Genomic DNA, 20,721 nt, shown 5'->3' with positions numbered 1-20,721 from the left:
TCAGATGTTTCAAAAACCTGCAAATGAATATAACAACCTAACGTTATTCACATATAATAGTCTCTCTTGTCAATTAAATATGATTTTGACACATTTTTGTATGCGTATATATCAAGATACCCGGCTGTAAATAGAAGCAATTATTCTACAAAAAAAAGGGATCAACAAGAAAGTGAAGCACCACTAAGTCGATTTCTTCTTTTGCAATATATAATATAGATAGTAGAATTATATTGTAGTAACATACAATATCTGAATAGAAAAATATGTAAAATAAAGTAGTCTTATAACACAACTTGTTGGCACAAGATGAGATCTGATATTGTCTTTCCGTGTCGATCAATCCTCCTGGAACAGTTGACTCCACCATCTAATATGTTCCGTACGACAACATTCAAAGCATGAATGCCTTTAACATCATATATCTCTACTGACACATTTTCATCCATTGGTTTTGCATCGTTTTCAAGAAACGAAGAGGTTGATAACAGAACTGACATCACATTTTTAACCCATTGAGGAGTAATGACGAGTTTCAGGCGCTCGATATCTGGAGGATAATGTGGGATTACTGAGAAGTTTATGTCGTTTCCTTTATCACCAGCCCGGCTATGAGCAACAGAGTAGAGCGGGATCTTTTGGCCAGATGGAGCAGGAGAGTGATCAAGTCCAGATGAACCCGTCCATTGATCGCCTCTCAATCTAACGTTATTCTGATTATCCTTAGGGATCTACACATGGAAGCAATACCAAGCTATTAGTTGGTTTAGTTAGAAGTACACATGTTTGCTAATTTGTTTTTATTTTTGTATACACACACAGACTCGTCCATACACTAGATTGATTTACCAAGGGATTTGAATTCGGGTCATGTTTATTTCCATTATCTATTGGTCATCACAACTAGTACTTTAGTAAGTTCTTTCTCACTAACCTTGCAGAGTTCCTCTTGCGCAACTCGAAAACGATGTTTAGGGGTCTCTGACTCTGATGCCTTGTTGTGCTGAAGTCCAGTTTTCCACATTACAGATTCACGGCTTACCTGGATAAACCCAACATATAACATCAGAAGCCGTGAAATTGTCTGATCCAAGGCTCTATTAGTTTAAAAATTCATGATGGGGATAACATACCAAACGCTTTTCAAGAACAATCTCCATCTTGTGTCCGGTACTGCATATTATTACAAGCAGTCAAGTCAAACCAAAAAAACCATCACGAATCTCATATGCTCTCTTTTAAGTTAAATAACTAGTTTCAATACATTGAGATCGATTGCCAATATAAAGATTGCATAATTATTTGTCAAGTCCCTAGGCATAAGATGTCTCAAATCAACAGGAACTGGTACTAGTGCAATTCTACAATAAGCATTGGATTGAGATATTGCTCTAATCTTGAGCAAAAATCAAAGTGAAGGAATTACCTTACTCCACCACCACCAGCTGGTCCGTTTGTATATAAAGCAGTAAACTCTTTCGTTAACTGGACCGCATGTTCCTTCAGTTTGAACAGACCATCCATGCGTAATCTATTATCTCCACTTGACTGCCAAGATGATTCAGCGCCGTTGCTTGTTGCCTTCAAGCTATCAAGCCCAATCACATAAGAAAGAATACAATGGTTAACACCAGGAATGGTTTCTTCCATCCAAGATCGAACCTGACAGGAAAAGAAAAAAAAAAACACAATAAAAATACGTACACACTTGTTAAGAAATGAAACTGCAATTCCCGGCACTACAAAGAGTCCTTTCAAATGAAACAAACTCATATAGGGTCAAATAATGCAACTACATCATAGAAATTTTAATCATAGGCACACCAAAAACTCTGAAGCTTTAGCACGTTGATTAGATCCATGTCCTCCATAAGATATTTCTCCCCATCCTTTCCAACCACACTCCTGCAAAGAAAGTACGAAATTATAGAACCAAACCTAGGTTGCTCTTCAGTGAAACAAATCTATGCTACCAGCATGTTTCTATGGATAAACAACCTTTGGAATCAACCGCAGGAGTTTCTCAGGCACAGCAGTGTTAGCGGATGGTTTTGCTCCACTGCATTGTACTTTGCACTCTGACAGGGGAAGGAAACAAACGTCTCGAATATCAATTACCTGCCAAGAAGGTTTGTAAATCGACTGTTTCGTTGTTGTTAAATATATTTCTTCTAGATTTTGTTCTTCTAACTTACCACATCAGGTGTAATGTAGGCACTAGGATCAGCAATTTCATATAGAAGTTGCTCAGCGCAAGTACATGTATCTAAAATTCCACCACTGCCTTCAGCCTTTAATACACATACTTTCCCGTCATAGCCAATTTCTGCATAAGGAAGTGACAAATCCTGGAGGAGAGGGAAAGCCATGTCTCTAAACTGGTCACCTAGAGAATATTGAAGAACGAAATGACCATACCGATAATAAAAAGAAGAGCAGCCCATTAACTCTTCCCTGCGCCAGTAAGTGTTGAAACGCACCTGGATGCATGAAGTATCCACCAGTGAGCTGACAACCGCATTCCAGAAGGTGGCCCGCAAGAGTTCCCTGAGCTAGCAGCTCCAAGTCGTTCCAATTCCAACCTAGTTCATAGACCTAACCATGCAGCAAGGAACTGATCAGATTTAATCAGAAACAGAAAAGACTGTTGAATCTAATTCAAGCCAAAGGGGGGAAGGAGCGATGAATATATATGATAACAAAACTGAACTGACATGCAAGATATTAGATAACTGGAAAGATAACAAGTCCTCACCATTGGTGCTAAAAATAAGGCAGCATCAGCTACTCTTGAAGTAATGATCACGTCTGGTCGGTAGTTCTCCAGGCATTCAACAATAGGAGCTGCTCCAAGATAAGTGCTAGTACCCTTCAACAAGAAGAATACACAGACATATGACTAGGAGGAGCTGAATAAAATTTGAAGTTCAAATTCTTAACTCTCGTAACATAACCATGTGTACATATATCTTTTGTAATATGTCAAAATAATTGTAAGCAGATGATAGTATCCCATTGACGCAGACGATCAGGAGTTAGAGAACCAGAAACCTACCCCCTCAGAGGAATATTGACCGCCAAAAGATAATCCAGAGCCTAAGTAAGATAGAAAGACAAGGGTTAGACTAGCCAGGAGTGGAAAGTATAAATGATCCATTAAGGTTGCTAGGTAGCTAGTACCAGTTTCAGCATGCACCTCATGAGCCACAGCCACGGAAATTGTGATCCCTAATTCACTGGCAACCTCAAGAACTTTCTTCTGAGCACCAGAGGGATCAACTACACGACAGTGAATTTCATTTCAGAATGGAAAAAGAAGAATAGATTCGAAGGGATGTCTTACTTGCACCCATGTTGGTGATTATACAAGTGCCTTTCTCCACAGCCAAAGGTAGTAACAAATGCATCCACTCTGAAACTGGAAAAAGAGCAGAAAAAGAATGATGATTCTTATCCAAAAAAGAAAAGAAAAGAAAGAGTACATTCTTAATTCTGTTTAGACAACATCCAAACTAGTCAAAGGAAAGAAGATACCACGAGGGTCGTAGCCGTCACCGCCAGAAGCCATAGAGAGCCAGCGATCAGCCAATGTTCGTTCGGCTAAGCACTCAAGGACTATATAGTTTATCTCTTCAACTCGCTCAAGCAGTTTGAGAGCTGCCAATGGCCTATCGCCGCCGAATCCAGCGCCACATCCCACGTAAACCTTCTCCTTTCGCCTCTTCGGATTCTCTCTCTGAAATTCAATGCAAAAAAATCATTCACGTCCGGGAGAAAATGGATGAAACAAAATTTGAGGTTTCTTACCAACTTTATCACACAATCACAGAGATTCTGTTTGCCGTCCATGAAAGCAGAATCCCCTACAAAAATTAAGGATTTTGAAGTCGATCACCGATTAGTTTAAGCTGAGGTCGAGTTTGAATTTTAGAGAGAAGAAAGCGAGTTTATGCTTTCTTTCTTTTTTTTTTTAACAAGAGTGAGTGTGAGACGCTTCCTTGAGATTATGCTTATCCCATTTGATTCAAGTGACTTTTATTTTCCGAGTAAACTTTTGAAACTATAGGTATCTTCCCTTCAATTTATTTGTCACTGCGAGAGAGACCGAGACTGGAGTCGGAAAATTCCCATCGATCCAATGGAGGAAGGATTCCCCAGCGATTGGGGAGAGATAGTTTCGGAGAAGGTTGTATCGGCTTATATCTCTCTTCCCAAGAAGGGCAAACCTCAGGGACGTGAAGTCACCGTCTTATCCGCTTTCCTCTTCTCTTCTCCTTCCCAAGGTCTCTTATTTCTCTTCTTAGAATACTTTTTTTTTTTTCTTTTGGTTTCCTTCTTTCGATTCTGAGCAATTAGGGTTTGTGTGACACCAGAGCCGCTAGTCATAGCGTTAGGGACGGGGACCAAGTGTGTTAGCCGGTCGCTGTTGAGTCCCCGTGGGGACATTGTCAACGATTCTCATGCCGAAGTTGTCGCCAGAAGAGCTCTCTTGAGGTTCGTTTATGTCTCAAGCTTTTTGCTGCTTTTTTTACCTTGTTGCGCATTCTCTTAATGTAAATCTCGCCAGGTTCTTCTATTCCGAGATTCAGCGGATGCAAGGGACTTGGGATAAGAGAACATGTTGTAATGAAGCCAAGCGTCAGAGGAATGATAGCCAAACACTAGAGTTAGAGTTAGACCCAAGCTGCCCTGGAGTTGTGAAATACAAGCTCAAGCCGGGCTGCCACTTGCATATGTACATTTCTCAGTTACCATGTAATCATCTTCAATTTCTTTGTTTTCTTCCTTTTGATTTCTCGCTTTCGTTTCAAGAATGTTGGCATTGACGTGTTTGTCGTATGTAGGTGGTTATGCTTCTACTAGTTCACCCTTGTATGCACTGAAAAAGATTCCATCAACACAGGTAGATGATGAGTCATTGTTGGATAAAGGTTCTCACATTTGCTCCTCGGGCCCTTCTGATGTTCCAGAGATAGGTATTAGCAACAAATGTATTCATGTCTCCTCCCTCATACTTGCAACAATGTTCTCTACCTTCCTGTGATCTAGTATATGGATGGTATCTGTTTAATAGGATGTGCAAATGCCTCCGTTTCAGGTAATGCCTCCTCACGAGTAACAGACATGGTACAAAGAAAGCCTGGTCGCGGTGAAACAACACTCTCTGTCAGCTGTTCGGATAAGATAGCTCGATGGAATGTTCTTGGAGTTCAAGGTTTCTTCTCTAATCTGCTAATGTTTCTGCAAGCCGTTCTAAACTTTTAATTGCATCTTGCAGATATGTCAAATAAAATTTGTTCCTGTGGGTATCTTATGAGAATCTTCCTCCTTGTGTGTTTTTACTTCAGGGGCATTGCTTTCCCAAGTCCTTCAGCCTGTGTATATTTCTACCATCACCGCTGGACAATCTCTGCACTGTCCTGACAATTTTTCTTTGGCTGATCACTTGCGAAGATCTTTGTATGAGAGGATCCTACCTTTATCGGATGAGCTACTTCCTTCCTTCCGTTTGAACGAGGTTCATTAGCTGCTTTTATTACCAACGTATCATGTAAATATCAGACATTGTTCTAATTCCTTTCCAGCCACTGTTTTTCGTAGCTCCAGTACCACCTTCAGAATTCCAGCATTCAGAAACTGCTCAAGCTACCTTAACATGCGGGTTAGTTTTCAATGCTCTTAACTCTTCGTCCTTTTCATTGTTTCTTACAATGTGACGATTTATTTGTTGTCTCTTAGCTATTCCTTGTGTTGGAACCGCTCCGGCTTACACGAAGTAATTCTTGGAACAACCGGTAGAAAGCAAGGCACCTCAGCGAGAGGAGCTCTGTATCCGTCTACTCAATCATCTATATGCAAGTAAGGGGGGAGCTTTGCTATCCAAGCATGACATTACTTTTTTCTATTTATGATTAGGCTGTGATATCATTTTCATATCTTTTACTAGACAGCGGTTACTGGAGCTATTCTTGAAAGAAACTTATGGGCACAACAGTGAATCTACTAAGTCAATAGGATCTTACCGAGAACTGAAGGTGCGTGTGATGCTGCTTCTTTTCTGCTGCTTCATTCTAGGTTAACATACTTTCGCTGGCACTTAAAGTGTATGAATCTCTTGACGAGTGTTTGACTTTAACATGCATGCGGCAAGATTGTGATATTGTATTCTGAGAAGATTTCCGTTTTTTTTTTTTTTGTTTTAATTCTATGCAGGACAAAGCTACAGAATATTCTTCGATGTCAAAGATTTTTAAAGGAAAGTATTCATTCAACAATTGGCTAACAAAACCCTTGAATTACGAGGATTTTCTGATAAATTAGTCGTGAGGTATGCCCTCCTATTCGCTCTCTCTATCAACTTACTTTCTTTGCATTGCATCATTAGTTCATTATCGTCAACAATTTGCCGGATTTTGACATCTTTGTTTAGGGAAGAAAAATAATTAACTGAGTATTGCGTTCCAAAAAAAAAAAAAGAAGAAAAAAGAGGTGATACCTTGAATCACAGAAAATACAAAGAGCGAAGAAGTAAAGCAGAAAATAAACCAAGAAAATGAAAGCAGAAATTATGAATTTGACAGAAACGAATTGTAGATGCAGTAAGTTCCATTTTAGAGATTGACTCGTCCTTTGATGATGTCGAGGCTCATCTCGCTAGGATCTGTTGCTTGCAATTCAACCTGAATCCCATCCAATTCCCTCTTGAATCTGTCCTTTGAGCTTGCATACAACATCTTACTCCGCACTCTTGATGTATCAGGTGACCTGAAGAAGCAAGGCGATGTCTCAATTATATAAGAAAACTACATTTCAAAACAAGGGGCAAGAAGTTGTACCATGCGATGAAAAAGATCTTGCTCTTCTGGCAGTTCTCAGGAGTGGTGAAATCGAAGTCATAGACAGCATATCGGCACTCGTTCTCAGGCATACATTTGGTGAAGTCGTCGTAAGTTTCTTCTGGATTCCCAACCATGTCTATCATAACTTGCTGAGCCTTCTCATCAATTTTGAACACAATAAACCTATAGTTCCTCTTTGCTTTTAACTCCAAGAACTTGAGCTTGCACTCATCGCTTACGTGCATCCCAGACGCTGAATTCGCCTGCACAACACACACACACATATAACTTATATGATCACAAACACATAACATCATCGGCATTAGCAGATTGATAAAATGAAATGAAGGAACTTACCATGTTCTCTGCTTGAAATTCGGGATTGATGATTGGAAACTAGGAGAAGGCACAAGGGGGTTTTAGAGGGTGGGAAGAAGTAAGGTGGGTTGGGTCATTAGGCTGGTCACGTCTTTAAACGAAGAAGACTTTGATGCTGTCACGTTGTGCCCATATTTACTTCATTAGATTTTATTATTAGAGGGAGTCATATATTTTATTCACGCATAGACAAGTATCTATGTGTGTATGTAAGCACATGTGGTGAAGTTTGTTCCGGACATTATTGAGAAGTTGAGGTTTCATGATGTACATGTTTGTCTTTGATTTTTTTTTTTTCAAATAATTTTTCTGACTTGTTCTTTCCTCTCAGGATTGGTCGTAGTGTGGACCTTTGCTACTCCTGTTAGAATTTAGCGGGAACAAGAATTTACCTTCACAGAAAATACGAGTTGGTCATTTTTCTTAACATGGGTTTATCACTGATATTATGACTATCCAAATAATGTTGAAGCAAACTACTCATTGAATCGATAACAAAAAGAGAAAGCATAGGATTGTCTCATTCAAAAAATGCAACGACCAAAACATTATTTCTAATAAATTTTGGTTTACTGGTGAGGCATATAGAGTAAGCAACGAACTGAGCCCAACAAAAGCCCATGTATCAGTAGATAAAGGCCTATAACTGAAACATGACTACGGCGAAATCCAACGGGAAACATCTCTGTTCTTTTTTTCTTTTCTTTTTTCTATAAAAAGAGAGAAAGAGAGGCCACTGGCCTTTATATTCCAGGTGATGCTTTTCTTATTTTCCCCTTAAAAAAATAATTGAATTGATTTGTGTGTAAAATTGTGGCCGCTAGATTCTCTGCTGGCTACTGCCTTCTCCAACCATAATATTATTATTCATCGACTTTCTCGGTATATTATTTGACTGGATTCTGTTTACATGCCTCACTGTCACTATCCGGTTGAATCACCAGAATGGGTAGCGACTCGACAAGGTACGACTTGACTCATAGAAATGATGAGAAAAAGATTCATCTTTAATTTGATCTCTCTCTCTCTCTCTCTCTCTCTCTCTCTCTCAGAAGTTTATCCTTGTTCCCAGGCATTACCGTTGTTGTTGACGAAGAAGAGACAATTCCTTATGGGAGGTCAAGGCTCTAAGATTGCTACATGTTGCAGGAATTCGTCATCACACAAATTTGCTCTTCTTGAAGCTCCACATGTTGGTGAAGTCTCTCTTTGGCTCTCTTGTTAGCTCTTTTTTTTTTTTTTTTTTTTTATCGTGGCTGTTTTCTTAATCCCTTTTTTTGTTTGTTTGTTTTGTTATCTTGAAATTACAGATAACGAAGAGAATAGTGAGGTAACAGATGTGCTGCCTTTTCGTGAATACACACTAGAACAGCTTAAGATCGCCACCTCTGGTTTCGCTTTGGACAATGTTGTATCTGAAGACGGAGCAACAGCTCCAAATGTTGTCTATAAAGGAAAACTGGAGAATCATCAGAAGATTGCTATCAAGCGCTTTTCTCGAATGGCCTGGCCTGATCCATCCCAATTCCTGGTATGATATGCATGTTTCAGTTTTATCTAATAATAATGCCATTTCTCGCTTCTCTTTTAACTTTGGATATTTCCGTCTCCAGGAAGAAGCAAGATTGGTTGGTCAGTTACGCAGCAAAAGAATGGCCAATTTACTTGGTTGTTGCTGTGAAGGCGGCGAGAGACTACTTGTGGCTGAGTTTATGCCTAATCAGACGCTAGCCAGACATATTTTCCACTGTACACAAGCCTTTGATAAAATTTAGATGCTGTCTTAGTATTTGCTTAACACATTTTCTGTAACAGGGGAAACACAACCGACGAGATGGGCTATGCGACTACGGGTTGTTTTATACCTTTCAGAAGCTCTTGAATATTCTATTAACAAAGGACGCACTCTGTATCATGATCTCAATGCTTACAGAGTTTTATTTGATGAGGTAATTCCGTAAACTAAGCTTTTCTCGGATCAAACAAATGTCGTGTTTTTATGCTTTACGCCTTTCATTCAAGCGTTTAACGATCTTCTTTTTAAGGAATGCAATCCAAGACTTTCAACATTTGGATTAATGAAGAACAGTCGGGATGGGAAAAGTTACACCACAAACCCTGCTTTTACCCCTCCCGAGTACCTAGGAACTGGTAAAAATTGTTGTTCCAAGTCCCTGTATGGCGCGCATATTTATTCCAACGAGATTGATAAGATATTGAGATCAAGTGTGTGTGTTGTTACAGGGAGAATTACAGCGGAGTGTGTGATTTACAGCTTTGGCACTCTTCTGCTTGATCTTCTCACTGGAAAGCATATTCCCCCTAGCCATGTATAAAGTGTCCATGGTAACTACTATAATTGTGTTTCTCGGAATCCTCTTTACTAATTAGCTCAGCCTTTTCTTGTGTGTTTAGGCACTTGATTTGATTCGAGACGGAAATCTTGAGCGTCTAACCGATTCCTGCTTGGAGGGACAATTTTCTGACACTGATGTCACCGAGCTAGTACGCCTGGCATCTCGTTGTCTCCAGTATGATGCTCGTGAGCGACCAAACATAAAATCTTTGGTCCCTGCACTGATATCTCTCCAGAAAGACACAGATGTTCCGTCACATGTTCTAATGGGTCTGCCTCAGAGTGGTACTTTTGTGTCACCTCTGTCTCCTTTAGGCGAGGCTTGTTTGAGAAAAGACCTGAACGCTATGCTTGAGATGTTGGATAAAATTGGATACAAAGATGATGAAGACGTAAGTCGACAGGTTTTTCGGTTATATCAACTGTCAAATCACTTAGAAGTTACAACCCTTACCGTTCCCATCCCATGAGGGCCTCTTCATGGTTTTTATGTGACATGTTTAAATGCAGCTTTCGTTTCTATGGACGGAGCAGATGCAAGAGGCCGTAGACTGGAAGAAAAAAGGCGATATTGCGTTTAGACGGAAAGACTTTAGTGAAGCCATTGACTGTTACACGCAGGTCGGTCTGTGGTTCTTTCGCACTTGAATCTGTAACATGACCTTCCTCTTGAGTTGACAGTGTCCCTGTATATAAATGTTGGCCCTAGTTTCTTGATTTGGGAATGATCTCTGCAACAGTCTTCGTGCGGCGAAGTCTATGTTACTTAATGAGTAAGATGGGGAAAGAAGCCTTAGATGATGCAATGAAGGCTCAAAGGCATTTCACCAGTGTGGTACGTTGCATTGTATCTCCAGTCTGCTGCTCTTGCTGTCCTTGGAATGGAGAAGGAATCCCATATCGCACTTATTGAAGGGTCCAACCTTGAAGCCAGAAAGATTTCAGCTTCCACACAGAACTAAAGACTTGTTTTTTTTTTTTTTTGGGGTTTTGGTATAAGATGAAGAAGCGTTGATTTCTGAAGGAATTGAAGGGAAACAAGCTAAAGGTAATCTAGTGTGTAAATTAATACATAAGAGCGTTTAGAAGTTAAACATTGTACTAATTAACGTAGAAGCTACTACATTGTTTCAGTTCAGTTGATACATAAGAGAATGGGATGTACGGACAGCAAAGTGAATATAAAACAAACTCCATTAAGAAACCATATTTATAATGTGTTGTCAACCTCTGCCTCAGCTTGTATAATTGGGTGAGAGCCTCTGTAATCTTCCTTTGACATTCCAGAGTAAACAGCTTCTGTGCCTCCATAGGTTACGAAGTTCCAGCCAAACGCCGACCCTCCGACCACCTTGTCGGCATCTCCGTCAGAGTTGTGCTTGTCGGTTTGGACAGAGATTGGCTTAGATGATCTCAGTTCAGTACTAGTACTCTGAGGTGTTTGATTGATGGCCTTTCCGTTGGACAAGGACTCGCTCTTAGTTGTTTTCTCACGTTTGGGTGCTCCTCCAATCATCTCTTGGTACAATTCAAGGATAAGCTTCATCTCTGCAAACATCATAATATTTCAACTCGTAAAAGTTGGGACTTCATGTTAAGCAGCTAAAGTGAATAACAGAAGAAATGAGTGTAAGAGCTCACTCTCTTGGATATCGATTGCTGCCTTAGAGTTCCTGAAGTCTGGAGTTCGTAGTACCTGTAAGTAACAGATAGAAAGTAAACTGAATTTCCATCACAGGACCTCGAATTTCCCTCCCGAATGCATCTAAATTAGTAGTACCTCGAGAACTTGAGGACGAAGATCTTTGACAAGGAGACGCAACTTGTAGTAGTTGGAGTTGTCGATCTGAACATTCCCTTCCAAGGCTCGCTTTCTGCCCCTAGACGACGGATCGGTGGTTGCTATCAACGGAGGCGGAGGCACCTGAGCTCCTGAATGTGGCTGAGCCGCCGCTCCAGGAGTAAGCGATGGCGAGCTATCCAAGTCCACCGCGAGCGAAGGTAACTCAGCTGCGACCATCGGCGGCGAAGATCTCTGATCTGCGGTTGGAGGAAGCGAAAGATCTTGTGCTGAAAGAGATGAGGTAGCAGAAGGAGGAGGTTCAGCGATTTGAGCTGCCGTCGAGGTCGAGGTCGAGGTCGAGGTCGATTTCTCCATTTTCAAAGGTATTTTCAACCGCCCAAAGAGATCTCCATCAACGCACCTTCAGACGAACCGACACAAGCACGGGGACGTAGCAGAAGGAATCTTAAAAACGACGACGTTCTAATCTGGTTGGGCCTATCTATATTTGATGGCCTTATTATATGGGCCTTGTGAGGTTGAAATGAAATTTCTTCTTCTTTGTTATCTGGAAACACCCAAATTGGTCGGTCTTGTGAACCATTTCCGTATCTCTCTCTTCTGGGCGTCCCGAGATGAATCCCCAAGTCGACAAGGTCGTGAGAAGAACGACTATGGTGGCCACTGCTGTTGCGTCCTACTTCCTCCTAACCGCTGATTACGGCCCCGAGCCAAACGCTCTTGATCCTGTGAGTTCCGATCCTTTTCTCTCGGAATATGTTTTGTTAATCTCGGAAGTTTCTGTATAATGATCGCTCGTTTCCGTTTGATTCTGTCATCGTTGTTGGCCTTTAGGCGCGCGGATATCATCGTTCCGATTTTTAGAGGATGTTGTAGATTACCGAATCGCAGATAATTGCTGATTAGGTTTTATGGAGCTTACAACAATCAGTAGGTTGGAATTGCTATTGGTTTAGATCTCTTGATAGTCGCTAGTAGCTAGGGTTGGAACGCGGATGAGATCTGAGATTGAGTGTTCCAAAAAAAATAAAGCACATCTCTCTAGGAAACGGTTTCTGATCATCTTTAACAGAATTCTTGTCATTTTGAGTCTGGTTTTATCTTTTCTTACCGAGATTACATTTGCGCATTTGCAGATCAAACAGAGGATAATATCAGTGCAAGACTCTGTGAAAGAGTTCATCTTTCCATCAAAGAACAAGTAACAGCACTTGAACCAGTACTGTAGACGATAGAAAGTAAGATGTAGCTGAATATGTTTGAGCACTTTTTAACTTTGTTCATCGTCTCCTTTTATATGTGGCTTGTAGAGAGGCTACTGCTGTACTTTGTATAGTGTCTCCACTTTACTCTTTTAGACTGAGATATGTTCTTAAGAACAAGTCAGTTCATTTGAACCTACCTATATAGCTCAGTTCGAAGAACCCAATCAGTTAGTTTATGAAAGCTGGATTTATGCTGGTTCCATACGAAGAATTGAGTTTTGTCGAGTTCTCCCATGACAAACTACAATCTTATTAAAAAAAATGTTCGCCAAGTGATTGGTGATCATGAGCAAAAAGAAAAAAGAAATACTACATTGATCACGGCAGAAATAAAAAATATTCTTAGCATGCTTAAAAGCGGAAACAAAAGTCTACTACCTAACAGTAATACTACACTGACACATGGACCACCGTCCGAGTAGAGGTTACCCGCATCTCTGACGACGATTTTTAAAAATAAACCAACACTGGAATAACATATAACAAAGTAACAACATATATAGGGAAAAGCGGCTCCGCCGAATAGGCACACTCATTGACCATAAGCGGGTCTCGTGTTACCATAAACGCACAAACAAGCGTTTGCGTTTTGCGTTTGCGTTCGGCGATCCTAGCTAATACGGCTTCTGCATGTACATGAACATATCCTGTAGCGGAAACATCTGATTACTCCCTCCTCCAAACGCGTTATCCACGGTGGCATCCATGTAGTTATACCCAAAATCAAGGGTATTATTGCCATTAGTCGCAGCCGACCAATCCTTCCACTTGGGCTCGCTCTGCACCTCGCTCGTGAACTCCGGCGACACCACATGCTCCGAGCAACTCGACTCCGTCGTATGCAGCTTCGGCACCGAATCCGACGTGTCAAAATACACGAATTCATTTGCCGTCTGCTGCGGCGGCGGAGGCATGCCCATCTCCGTCAACCTCGGCTTCTCCTCCACGGCTTCGTCTGTGACTCCGCCGCCGTGAACCTCTGGAGGAGGTGGTCCTCGCCTCTCGAGAGCTCCTTTTTTGTTGTAAATCCGGCAAAGAACCCAGTCATCCAGCTGGCAAAATCAACACCACCGTCGGATTAAATTTAAACCACAACTAGAAAACACAAGAGCGAGAGAAGATGATCCATCTTAGAAATCAGTTAAATACCCTGAGACTGTTCTTCTTCTTGCGAACCGACCGGTCAACGTCGGCGAGACGGTACTCGTGCATAATCCAATTGGTTTTCTCTCCCTTTGGAGCTTTGCCGGCGTAGAAAACCAGAGCTTTCTTAATCCCGACCGGTTTAGGAACTCCGATCGGTTTATCAGCTCCAGTCGCTTTCCAGTAACCTGACCCAGCAGACCGGTTAGGACGCGAACCGTTGGGATATTTTCTGTCTCTGGGAGAAAAGAAATACCATTCCTTCTCACCATACAAGGCTAAACCTGCAAAATTTTACGAAATTGAATTAGCCAAATAAAAAAGAAGAAATCATCATCGCAGATTTAAATTAAAAAAAAATCGACAAAGACTAAGAGAAATTTAATTACCGGGAAGCTCCCAGGGATCGTATTTATAGAGATCGATCTCAGCGATGATAGGGACGGAGATGGACTGCGAGGCACATTTGCGGCAGAGATAGTGCATGACGAGCTCTTCATCGGTAGGGTGAAATCGGAATCCTGGAGGCAACTGTAATTCTGACATTTTTTACCCTCTCTCTCTCTCTCTCTGATCCTAAATTCACCACCTTACTATAGATGGTGATGAGATTATTGAGGGTTGTTGGATGCTTGGATTGATCCCTATCCTAAGTCCTATACCTCTGAAACTTGGGGAAACTTGGAAAGAAGGAGAGAAAAGTCAAATATATAAGGAGAGGGGGAAGGACACGTGTCTGAATCTGGTACTAGTAAGAACAAGAGCTTCTAGAACACACGTGGGTGGATGACGCTGCTGGGACACGTTTCGAGAGGAGAAGTCTGTTGCTGACGTGGCGATGAGGTGATGTTGTCACTGCTTACGTCTGTCGTCTTGAGGGTCCACTCACTTGCCTCTAAAATCCAAATCCGACCGGTCCGATACGACCGAACCGTGGGGTCTATCTTATGGATTCTTCGTTTCCGGTCGGTGGATTTTTGGTCCCACTTCCCTCCGTAACTTTTCTTTTTTTCTTGTCTTTTTGCTAAAGGTTCGTATCATCCTCCTCTTCATATCAGAGCCGACGATCAGCTTCATCTGTTAAATAAAGTTTTTGTATTTTCTTTACTAGCCGGCTCCATTTCACGGTTCCTTTTTTGTTTTCTTCAAATTGTTTTAGTCTATCATCTTATAGTAGTAGTCTCGTGCCTTTATGTGCACAACACTATAACCCGATTGAGCAATAGAGTTATTTTCCTCGGCAAGATAAAAATGTGAATTTACTACATCGTATAAATAATTATAGATCTCATCATACACCAATTACATTCCAAGGAAATGGAGTTTGTCTAATAAAAAAAAGTAACATCATTCTTTTATTACCAAATGGTTATGGGTGTCCCAATATCTTTCTTCTTTTATTCGCGGAGCCCTACTCGTACGTTACTAACTTACGGTGGCTCATTCAGAGCTTCGACGTCACCGAGGGTTTAGGAGGTCTAGCCTCTCTTAACAAGGCCTCTTGCGTTAAAGATACAACCAGCTGTTTCACATATTAATTCACAAAAAAACAGTAACTACATAATTCTTTCTTTCCCAAAAGAATCTTAACTATATCGAGTTTTAAGCAGTCAGCAATTTGAGATTCGATGCTTTGTAAAAGATGTGCCAACTTTTATGATGTATCCTCGGATTCATGTCTAAAGACGCACAAAAAAGTAGAGAGTACCTCTCCTTTTCTGTTGAACATTTGACCACTGACAAAGCCACGGGTCATGTGCGCGGTTGGACTGACAATCTGCACAAGAGGCATCGTTGTAAGTAAGTGAATGTTAGACGTCAAACTAGTCTATAACCACTTGACATATTTCATCAAACATATGTTTATATCTTCTTCTCTTTTTGATCAAATCTTCCTTTTCTTTCTTTCTTTCATTAAAAAGAAACACTGTGTAATGTTAATGATGGAAAAACTACCACAAAAAGCAACCAGTCATCAGCTCTTAGAGGTCGATGAAACCACATCCTGCAAACCAATTGAGGAAAAGTGAGTAAGTAATAATTACTGAAACATTGGTAACCCCTTGTCAGGATAATGTCTCCATGTAACAGATAATAACTATAATAACACACATACAAAACTTATACTTCATGAAGAAAATAAAAATAAAAACTTACGCATGGTCGAGACTAAGTGCAGCAGATCTCAGGCCCTTTCTACGGTGAGGGTTCAAACTGACGCTGGCAAATATTAAATCCGAAGCAAATGCGACGACACATCTGTATAACAATGTCGCTTGCCAAATGATCAGTTTGCTATGAATGATAAATCACAGAACAGCTTACCATAAATTTGGCAATGTTATTAAGAAAGTTTAAGCTTTTAACTTTTAAGAGTCTCAAGCATTATTAAAATCTATTAATATTCGGTGATCCTAAAACACTTGTCTCCAGTGAGTACTGCTTTAAAAGTTTAAAAGGGTTGTTACCAAATGAATAATCGCCATGGTTTAAATGGCTACCCTGATTTACATAATGAAGTAGATGGAGGTACTTACCGGTGCAAAGCTTGGTCATCAGAAAGCTTTCCCTTTGCTCTAAACCAATACCTCAATCTGCAATAGGACTTTGTCAGAAAACAAAATTAAATAAAAAATGACTCTTTGAAGTAAGTGATGAGTTCCATGTGTAATCACATGAACCAGGTTGACCCGTTCTGCTTGCTCTCCAGGTGGAATGTATTACATTATGGTAGTCTATAATATAAATAATTTATTCACGACTTAAAGTGAGTAGCACACCTCGGTGGAGACTTTGTCTGGTTTGTTGAATTACTGGGATCACAAAATCGAATATCTATAGGCCATGGAACAAAATTTGCAGTTGCAACTTTGTTTCGGTAACTCCTGAAAGGAAGAAACATTTGGAAAAGTGGTCTAACTTTTGCATCTTCTGAGATTATTTGGCAGACAATTGAAAACACTACCACTTACCTAGGTAGATGAGGGTCAGTTATACGACGTTCACGCAACTCCTCTAGTGATAGAAGCTGCAGCAGATAACGGTGAAAAAGGAAAACCCTTACAATTTATTGAATTTTTAAATTTGGAGGAACAATTTACCGTATCAGGATCTGGTGCAGAGGGCATGGTTGACTCCTGGTGATCAAATCCCTGTTGCTCTTTCTATGAAATCAATGAAAGAGATAATTTAAAAGCTAATGTCACAGTTTTTAAAAGGCCATTCTCTCTTGGTGCAGATAATAGAGGAGCGTATTCATTAACCATATTGAAAGAATAAAATGGAAAACCTGAAATGATGCCAACAATATGAATATGATATTTCCTTTCTGTATTGCATCCACTCTTCGGGTGGCAAAGTTGTTCCCATCACGTATGCGGTGAACTTGATATATAATGGGGACTGCAAGAGTAACAGACTACGATAGTTAGATGAGTTTAAAAGGGAAGAAACGCATAATTGCTGGCGGGCAAGAGCACACAGAAAGTATGTTCATACTATCGATATCTCCAACGAGAAGAAAATAAGAATGTAAACTGTGGACAATCTTCAGAAAATCAACAGTTTTTGATGCCGCAGCAAGTGCCTGTAAAATTTTGGTAAGAAGTGAGTTAGAAGTTATGGTTACTCTGCCTGAAATGACACAGAAGAAGCTATGTATGCAAATGAATAAGATCAGCAATTTTAATAGATTCATACTGTAACTTTACTTGAGCAAATGCCATACCTGTCCCATAAACTGTCCTCCGAAAACCTTTCCAAATTTGGGAGCATCAGGAAGAGTGATCCCCCTGAAGATATTCAACTACAAGAAAGAAGCACATAGAATAAAAGATCCACGGCAATTCAATTACCGGCAAAGCAAAAATCTGATAAACCTAGATGTCGAGATGCTGACAAGAAGAACAATGCTAAGATTATAACTTCATTCTGGGGAAATGTAAAAAAAAATGGATAGTTTAAGCTGAGAACAAGGAAAAGACAGGAGTGGGATGACCGTACTTCTAAAGGGTCCAGATGCAATATGCGTTCAACTAAAGAGCATTTCTGAACTTCTTTATCCGACTGCCAGATTGAATTTGTCTCAAGCAAACGACAATGATCACGCGGCAACACCAAACATGTAAGCTGCAATGACACAAAACGAGAGAAATTTTACACTCTTAACGTTTGCATATCTTTAAACTCAAGGACACTTGAAGCCATATATGCAAAAGTACAGATAGCTCTCAGCAAGAACCTCGGACGTAGCAATTATGTCTGCTGAATGAACATGCGCAGAAATACCTGTAGAGACAAAAAGTTGGAAGCTAAGTATATCACCCAACCAAATGTTCAGCGAAACCATTAATTAACAGATTGAAGTTGAAGAATGTGAGCAGTCAAAAAGAATCATCATCTCACCATGGCCGAAGTAATCATATTTTTTCAAGAGAAATTCGGAACGATTTTCTTCTTCGGCTGGTCCGGAAACCTGAGCCTGCAAACAAGAATCAAAATTAGATTTGATCTCAGAGTCAGATTTTCCTTTCAAAGAACCTAAACGCATCATTAGGGAAAAATATGAGCAGAACCTCTCCTGCAAAAATGAAATAGCAACCATCCCAAGCTTGGTCTTCACGAATCACATAATCCCCTTTCCCTGCAAAAGAACATAGCTAACTTTTGAGGCAACGCAGCTCTCGGGGATTTACATCGTGAAAGCCAAAATTAAAGCAGCTTCAAAGTTCAAAATGAGATTGATGTGACGGAAATTATAAAAATCGAAATTCAGAATCCTAGAGATCACGGACCGTAGCGTTTGAGCACAACAACTTGGGCGATTTTCTTAAGAGAAGAACTCGGCAACTTCTGAAGTAAGGGAACGTTTCCAAGGAACTCGAAAACTGCAAACCAAAGCAACAACATGGAATCCTTCGTTCGGAGATAAAACATATGCCGAAAATCTCAGTACATCACAACATAAATTTTCTAGATCTTCAATTTCCGATGCCGGCCAAAACACAAGTGTTACCTGATTCGGTGTTCATGGCGGATTCCATGTAGTCGGGAGAAATCGCCGGTTTAACTGTTTTGTGTAGAACGATCGCCACCCAAAAAAAAAAAAGTCGATTTCTCTAATCTGTAAATTTGATATGATCCACAATTTGGTAAATGGGCCTAATTAGACCGTTGGGCACTTATTTAACATTATTTACGTTTTATGTCTTCTTTGTTTCAGTGCAATATATGTAACTCTGAATCTCTCTCGTACTCTGTTGATCAATTAGGTGAAGAGAGTGGCGTCTCGAATGAGCCAATCCTTTCTAATCAGAAGAGAGAAAAATAATTAATTACTCTCAGTTACGTTCAAACTTTGTCGGTCCAATAAAATATTGGCTGTGAATCGTATTTTTGGGAGTAAAAGAGAGGAATAATAAAGGAAGATTGTCATATGGATGATAAAAAAAATAGGAACTAACTCAACAAACTGAATGCCAGAGATAGCTCGTTTAAGGTTTGATTTATATTTTAATCTTTCTTTTAAATATTGCATAATCTAATGTTTTTGTATGCTCAGATACTCACAATATTTAACACATACAACATTACATATGGGTATGCAATCTAATTGTTTAAAATATGTTAACTCTGGATTTCATAAATGAAAAAATCGACGATGCGAAAAAGAAGAAAAAAAAAACAACCATAAAAAAAGAAGACAAGACAAGAAAATCCACGTTCATATTTCTTTTTGTACAAATACAACGAATGCTTCTGGACATTTTGTAGCTTTCAAATAATGGCACGCACGTTTGTATCACGAACCATGCAAAAATATATTCTGGCCCCCTTACATTGATTTGATTATGTGTTATATTACAAAACTATGATCTATTTGTTATAATATTGTTTTATATATCTTGATCTGTTATAATAGTTTTGAGTTAATCGTGTAAGCTACATGGATTCAAATCTAAACCTCCCGAACATGTGATAATATTATAATACTCTAATTTAATTATATAACCCGTTGACACCAAAATTTTAAGAGTTGCTTCATTGGTGTGTTCATATATCGACCATACATTCTTCCTAATTTCGTAAATTAATAATCAAGGTCAACAAAGAATGACTGAGTAAATGGAATAAATGTAATGAGTTCGGGTTTCAAGACTGATTTAAAAAACCCTCCAAAGATTGGCTGATTGACCATACAGAGTTACATTAGTTGGTCAAGGGCCATTTTCTTGGCACCACAAAAACTTAATTGAAAGTTTGAAACCAAGGAAAAAACACTTCACTATTTTCATTTGACCAGTGAAAACGCCTATCCATCAATTTTTTTTTTTACTGAATAAGCTATTCGACGGCTGCTATGTATTCGTTTTGAAGAATTTAGTCGAGTAAATAAAAACTTCAAATCACACTTGGTTAAAAAAAAAACATTTCACAATCTCTACGGAATTAATCTTACTCCCCATCAGACGGTCCACATTGTTCAAAATTTCTCCGATCGCCGGTATATTGTGTAAAAAACTTAAAGGAGAAATAGAGAATTTTATAAACGTTATAAAGATTCAAACAATTAAAATTTTAAAGACAAAATTGCAGAAGCTTTAAAGGTAAATCAAATAAAGACCGTTGTTATTGTTTTTTCTTGCTCTTCTTCATACGTTTTTGAAATTTCAAGTCTCTGACTCTCAGTATCTGTATCTGATCGATACAAACCAAAGATTTTATAGACATATTTTATATTTAACTCACTCCTAAGATTTACGATAAAATATTGAGAAATTTACACTCTTTGGTACTTTATGAATATCTATTTACATGTTTTAGCTCTTTCATTTTAACTAGCACTTTCTTCTAACTTATAGACATAAAATGACCATAAACTCCTTATTGAGAAATGAGTTTTCAAAAATCAAAACCGGTTATATGCTTTGCAAACCA

The 20,721-nt window shown here is 39.5% G+C and overlaps 8 protein-coding genes across 12 annotated transcripts; 3 read left to right on the top strand and 5 right to left on the bottom strand.

The window, feature by feature from the left end:
• Window positions 1-191: 191 nt before the first annotated feature.
• LOC18994706 lies at window positions 192-4,121 on the bottom strand. 3 transcript variants are annotated; one of them, XM_024153309.1, is made up of 14 exons: window positions 3,808-4,121; window positions 3,535-3,736; window positions 3,344-3,418; window positions 3,181-3,279; window positions 3,056-3,096; window positions 2,756-2,869; window positions 2,419-2,595; window positions 2,196-2,348; window positions 1,999-2,118; window positions 1,825-1,905; window positions 1,427-1,662; window positions 1,134-1,173; window positions 935-1,042; window positions 192-731 (listed from the first exon to the last, which is right to left on the bottom strand). In XM_024153309.1, the coding sequence occupies exons 1-14, from the start codon at window positions 3,847-3,849 to the stop codon at window positions 285-287; spliced, it is 1,935 nt and encodes a 644-aa protein (XP_024009077.1). In that variant the 5' UTR covers window positions 3,850-4,121; the 3' UTR covers window positions 192-284. The 3 variants fall into 3 exon arrangements, with proteins under 3 accessions (XP_024009077.1, XP_024009078.1, XP_006418456.1); XM_024153310.1 differs by having other exon boundaries at window positions 2,196-2,326; window positions 2,481-2,595; XM_006418393.2 differs by having other exon boundaries at window positions 285-731; window positions 2,196-2,386; window positions 2,481-2,595.
• On the top strand, window positions 4,003-6,835 carry LOC18994705 (tRNA-specific adenosine deaminase 1). 2 transcript variants are annotated; one of them, XR_002898134.1, is made up of 11 exons: window positions 4,003-4,283; window positions 4,374-4,494; window positions 4,568-4,755; window positions 4,845-4,976; window positions 5,099-5,215; window positions 5,349-5,518; window positions 5,586-5,662; window positions 5,740-5,859; window positions 5,952-6,035; window positions 6,214-6,328; window positions 6,761-6,835. XR_002898134.1 is itself a non-coding variant. In XM_006418392.2 (11 exons), the coding sequence occupies exons 1-10, from the start codon at window positions 4,139-4,141 to the stop codon at window positions 6,319-6,321; spliced, it is 1,266 nt and encodes a 421-aa protein (XP_006418455.1). In that variant the 5' UTR covers window positions 4,003-4,138; the 3' UTR covers window positions 6,322-6,328; window positions 6,761-6,835. The 2 variants fall into 2 exon arrangements, 1 of the variants encoding a protein (XP_006418455.1); XM_006418392.2 differs by having other exon boundaries at window positions 5,948-6,035.
• LOC18994704 (actin-depolymerizing factor 10) lies at window positions 6,595-7,529 on the bottom strand. Of its 2 annotated transcripts, XM_006418391.2 has the most exons (3): window positions 7,197-7,529; window positions 6,837-7,102; window positions 6,595-6,765 (listed from the first exon to the last, which is right to left on the bottom strand). In XM_006418391.2, the coding sequence occupies exons 1-3, from the start codon at window positions 7,197-7,199 to the stop codon at window positions 6,612-6,614; spliced, it is 423 nt and encodes a 140-aa protein (XP_006418454.1). In that variant the 5' UTR covers window positions 7,200-7,529; the 3' UTR covers window positions 6,595-6,611. The 2 variants fall into 2 exon arrangements, with proteins under 2 accessions (XP_006418454.1, XP_024009080.1); XM_024153312.1 differs by having other exon boundaries at window positions 6,612-6,765; window positions 6,837-7,529.
• On the top strand, window positions 6,875-10,574 carry LOC18994703 (probable serine/threonine-protein kinase BSK3). Its single transcript, XM_024153311.1, is given in 12 exon segments — window positions 6,875-6,946; window positions 7,549-8,182; window positions 8,290-8,413; window positions 8,528-8,748; window positions 8,831-8,966; window positions 9,033-9,166; window positions 9,263-9,368; window positions 9,462-9,547; window positions 9,633-9,965; window positions 10,084-10,194; window positions 10,283-10,390; window positions 10,392-10,574. Coding segments are annotated over 10 exon segments (1,464 nt in total). The 5' UTR covers window positions 6,875-6,946; window positions 7,549-8,182; window positions 8,290-8,328; the 3' UTR covers window positions 10,536-10,574.
• A 32-nt stretch (window positions 10,575-10,606) lies between these two features.
• LOC18994701 lies at window positions 10,607-11,833 on the bottom strand. Its single transcript, XM_006418388.2, has 3 exons — window positions 11,354-11,833; window positions 11,215-11,269; window positions 10,607-11,121 (listed from the first exon to the last, which is right to left on the bottom strand). The coding sequence occupies exons 1-3, from the start codon at window positions 11,729-11,731 to the stop codon at window positions 10,784-10,786; spliced, it is 771 nt and encodes a 256-aa protein (XP_006418451.1). The 5' UTR covers window positions 11,732-11,833; the 3' UTR covers window positions 10,607-10,783.
• A 124-nt stretch (window positions 11,834-11,957) lies between these two features.
• LOC18994700 lies at window positions 11,958-12,846 on the top strand. Its single transcript, XM_006418387.2, has 2 exons — window positions 11,958-12,105; window positions 12,514-12,846. The coding sequence occupies exons 1-2, from the start codon at window positions 11,992-11,994 to the stop codon at window positions 12,580-12,582; spliced, it is 183 nt and encodes a 60-aa protein (XP_006418450.1). The 5' UTR covers window positions 11,958-11,991; the 3' UTR covers window positions 12,583-12,846.
• Window positions 12,847-12,878: 32 nt separating this feature from the next.
• LOC18994699 (NAC domain-containing protein 2) lies at window positions 12,879-14,462 on the bottom strand. The gene is made up of 3 exons (XM_006418386.2): window positions 14,175-14,462; window positions 13,792-14,069; window positions 12,879-13,694 (listed from the first exon to the last, which is right to left on the bottom strand). Exons 1-3 carry the CDS (start codon window positions 14,329-14,331, stop codon window positions 13,257-13,259), a joined length of 873 nt encoding a protein of 290 aa, XP_006418449.1. The 5' UTR covers window positions 14,332-14,462; the 3' UTR covers window positions 12,879-13,256.
• Window positions 14,463-15,000: 538 nt separating this feature from the next.
• LOC18994698 (acyl-CoA thioesterase 2) lies at window positions 15,001-18,936 on the bottom strand. The gene is made up of 17 exons (XM_006418385.2): window positions 18,800-18,936; window positions 18,579-18,671; window positions 18,360-18,427; window positions 18,190-18,265; window positions 18,026-18,072; window positions 17,788-17,913; window positions 17,513-17,590; window positions 17,284-17,371; window positions 17,075-17,187; window positions 16,887-16,949; window positions 16,758-16,813; window positions 16,566-16,670; window positions 16,323-16,379; window positions 15,943-16,044; window positions 15,742-15,790; window positions 15,494-15,562; window positions 15,001-15,307 (listed from the first exon to the last, which is right to left on the bottom strand). The coding sequence occupies exons 1-17, from the start codon at window positions 18,825-18,827 to the stop codon at window positions 15,230-15,232; spliced, it is 1,296 nt and encodes a 431-aa protein (XP_006418448.1). The 5' UTR covers window positions 18,828-18,936; the 3' UTR covers window positions 15,001-15,229.
• Between the last annotated feature and the right edge of the window lie 1,785 nt (window positions 18,937-20,721).

Source organism: Eutrema salsugineum, unplaced genomic scaffold, assembly GCF_000478725.1.
Source record: "Eutrema salsugineum unplaced genomic scaffold, Eutsalg1_0 scaffold_5, whole genome shotgun sequence".
Taxonomy (NCBI): domain Eukaryota; kingdom Viridiplantae; phylum Streptophyta; class Magnoliopsida; order Brassicales; family Brassicaceae; genus Eutrema; species Eutrema salsugineum.
Note: the sequence above shows the minus strand (reverse complement) of the source record. Positions and strands in the feature narration are given on the sequence as shown.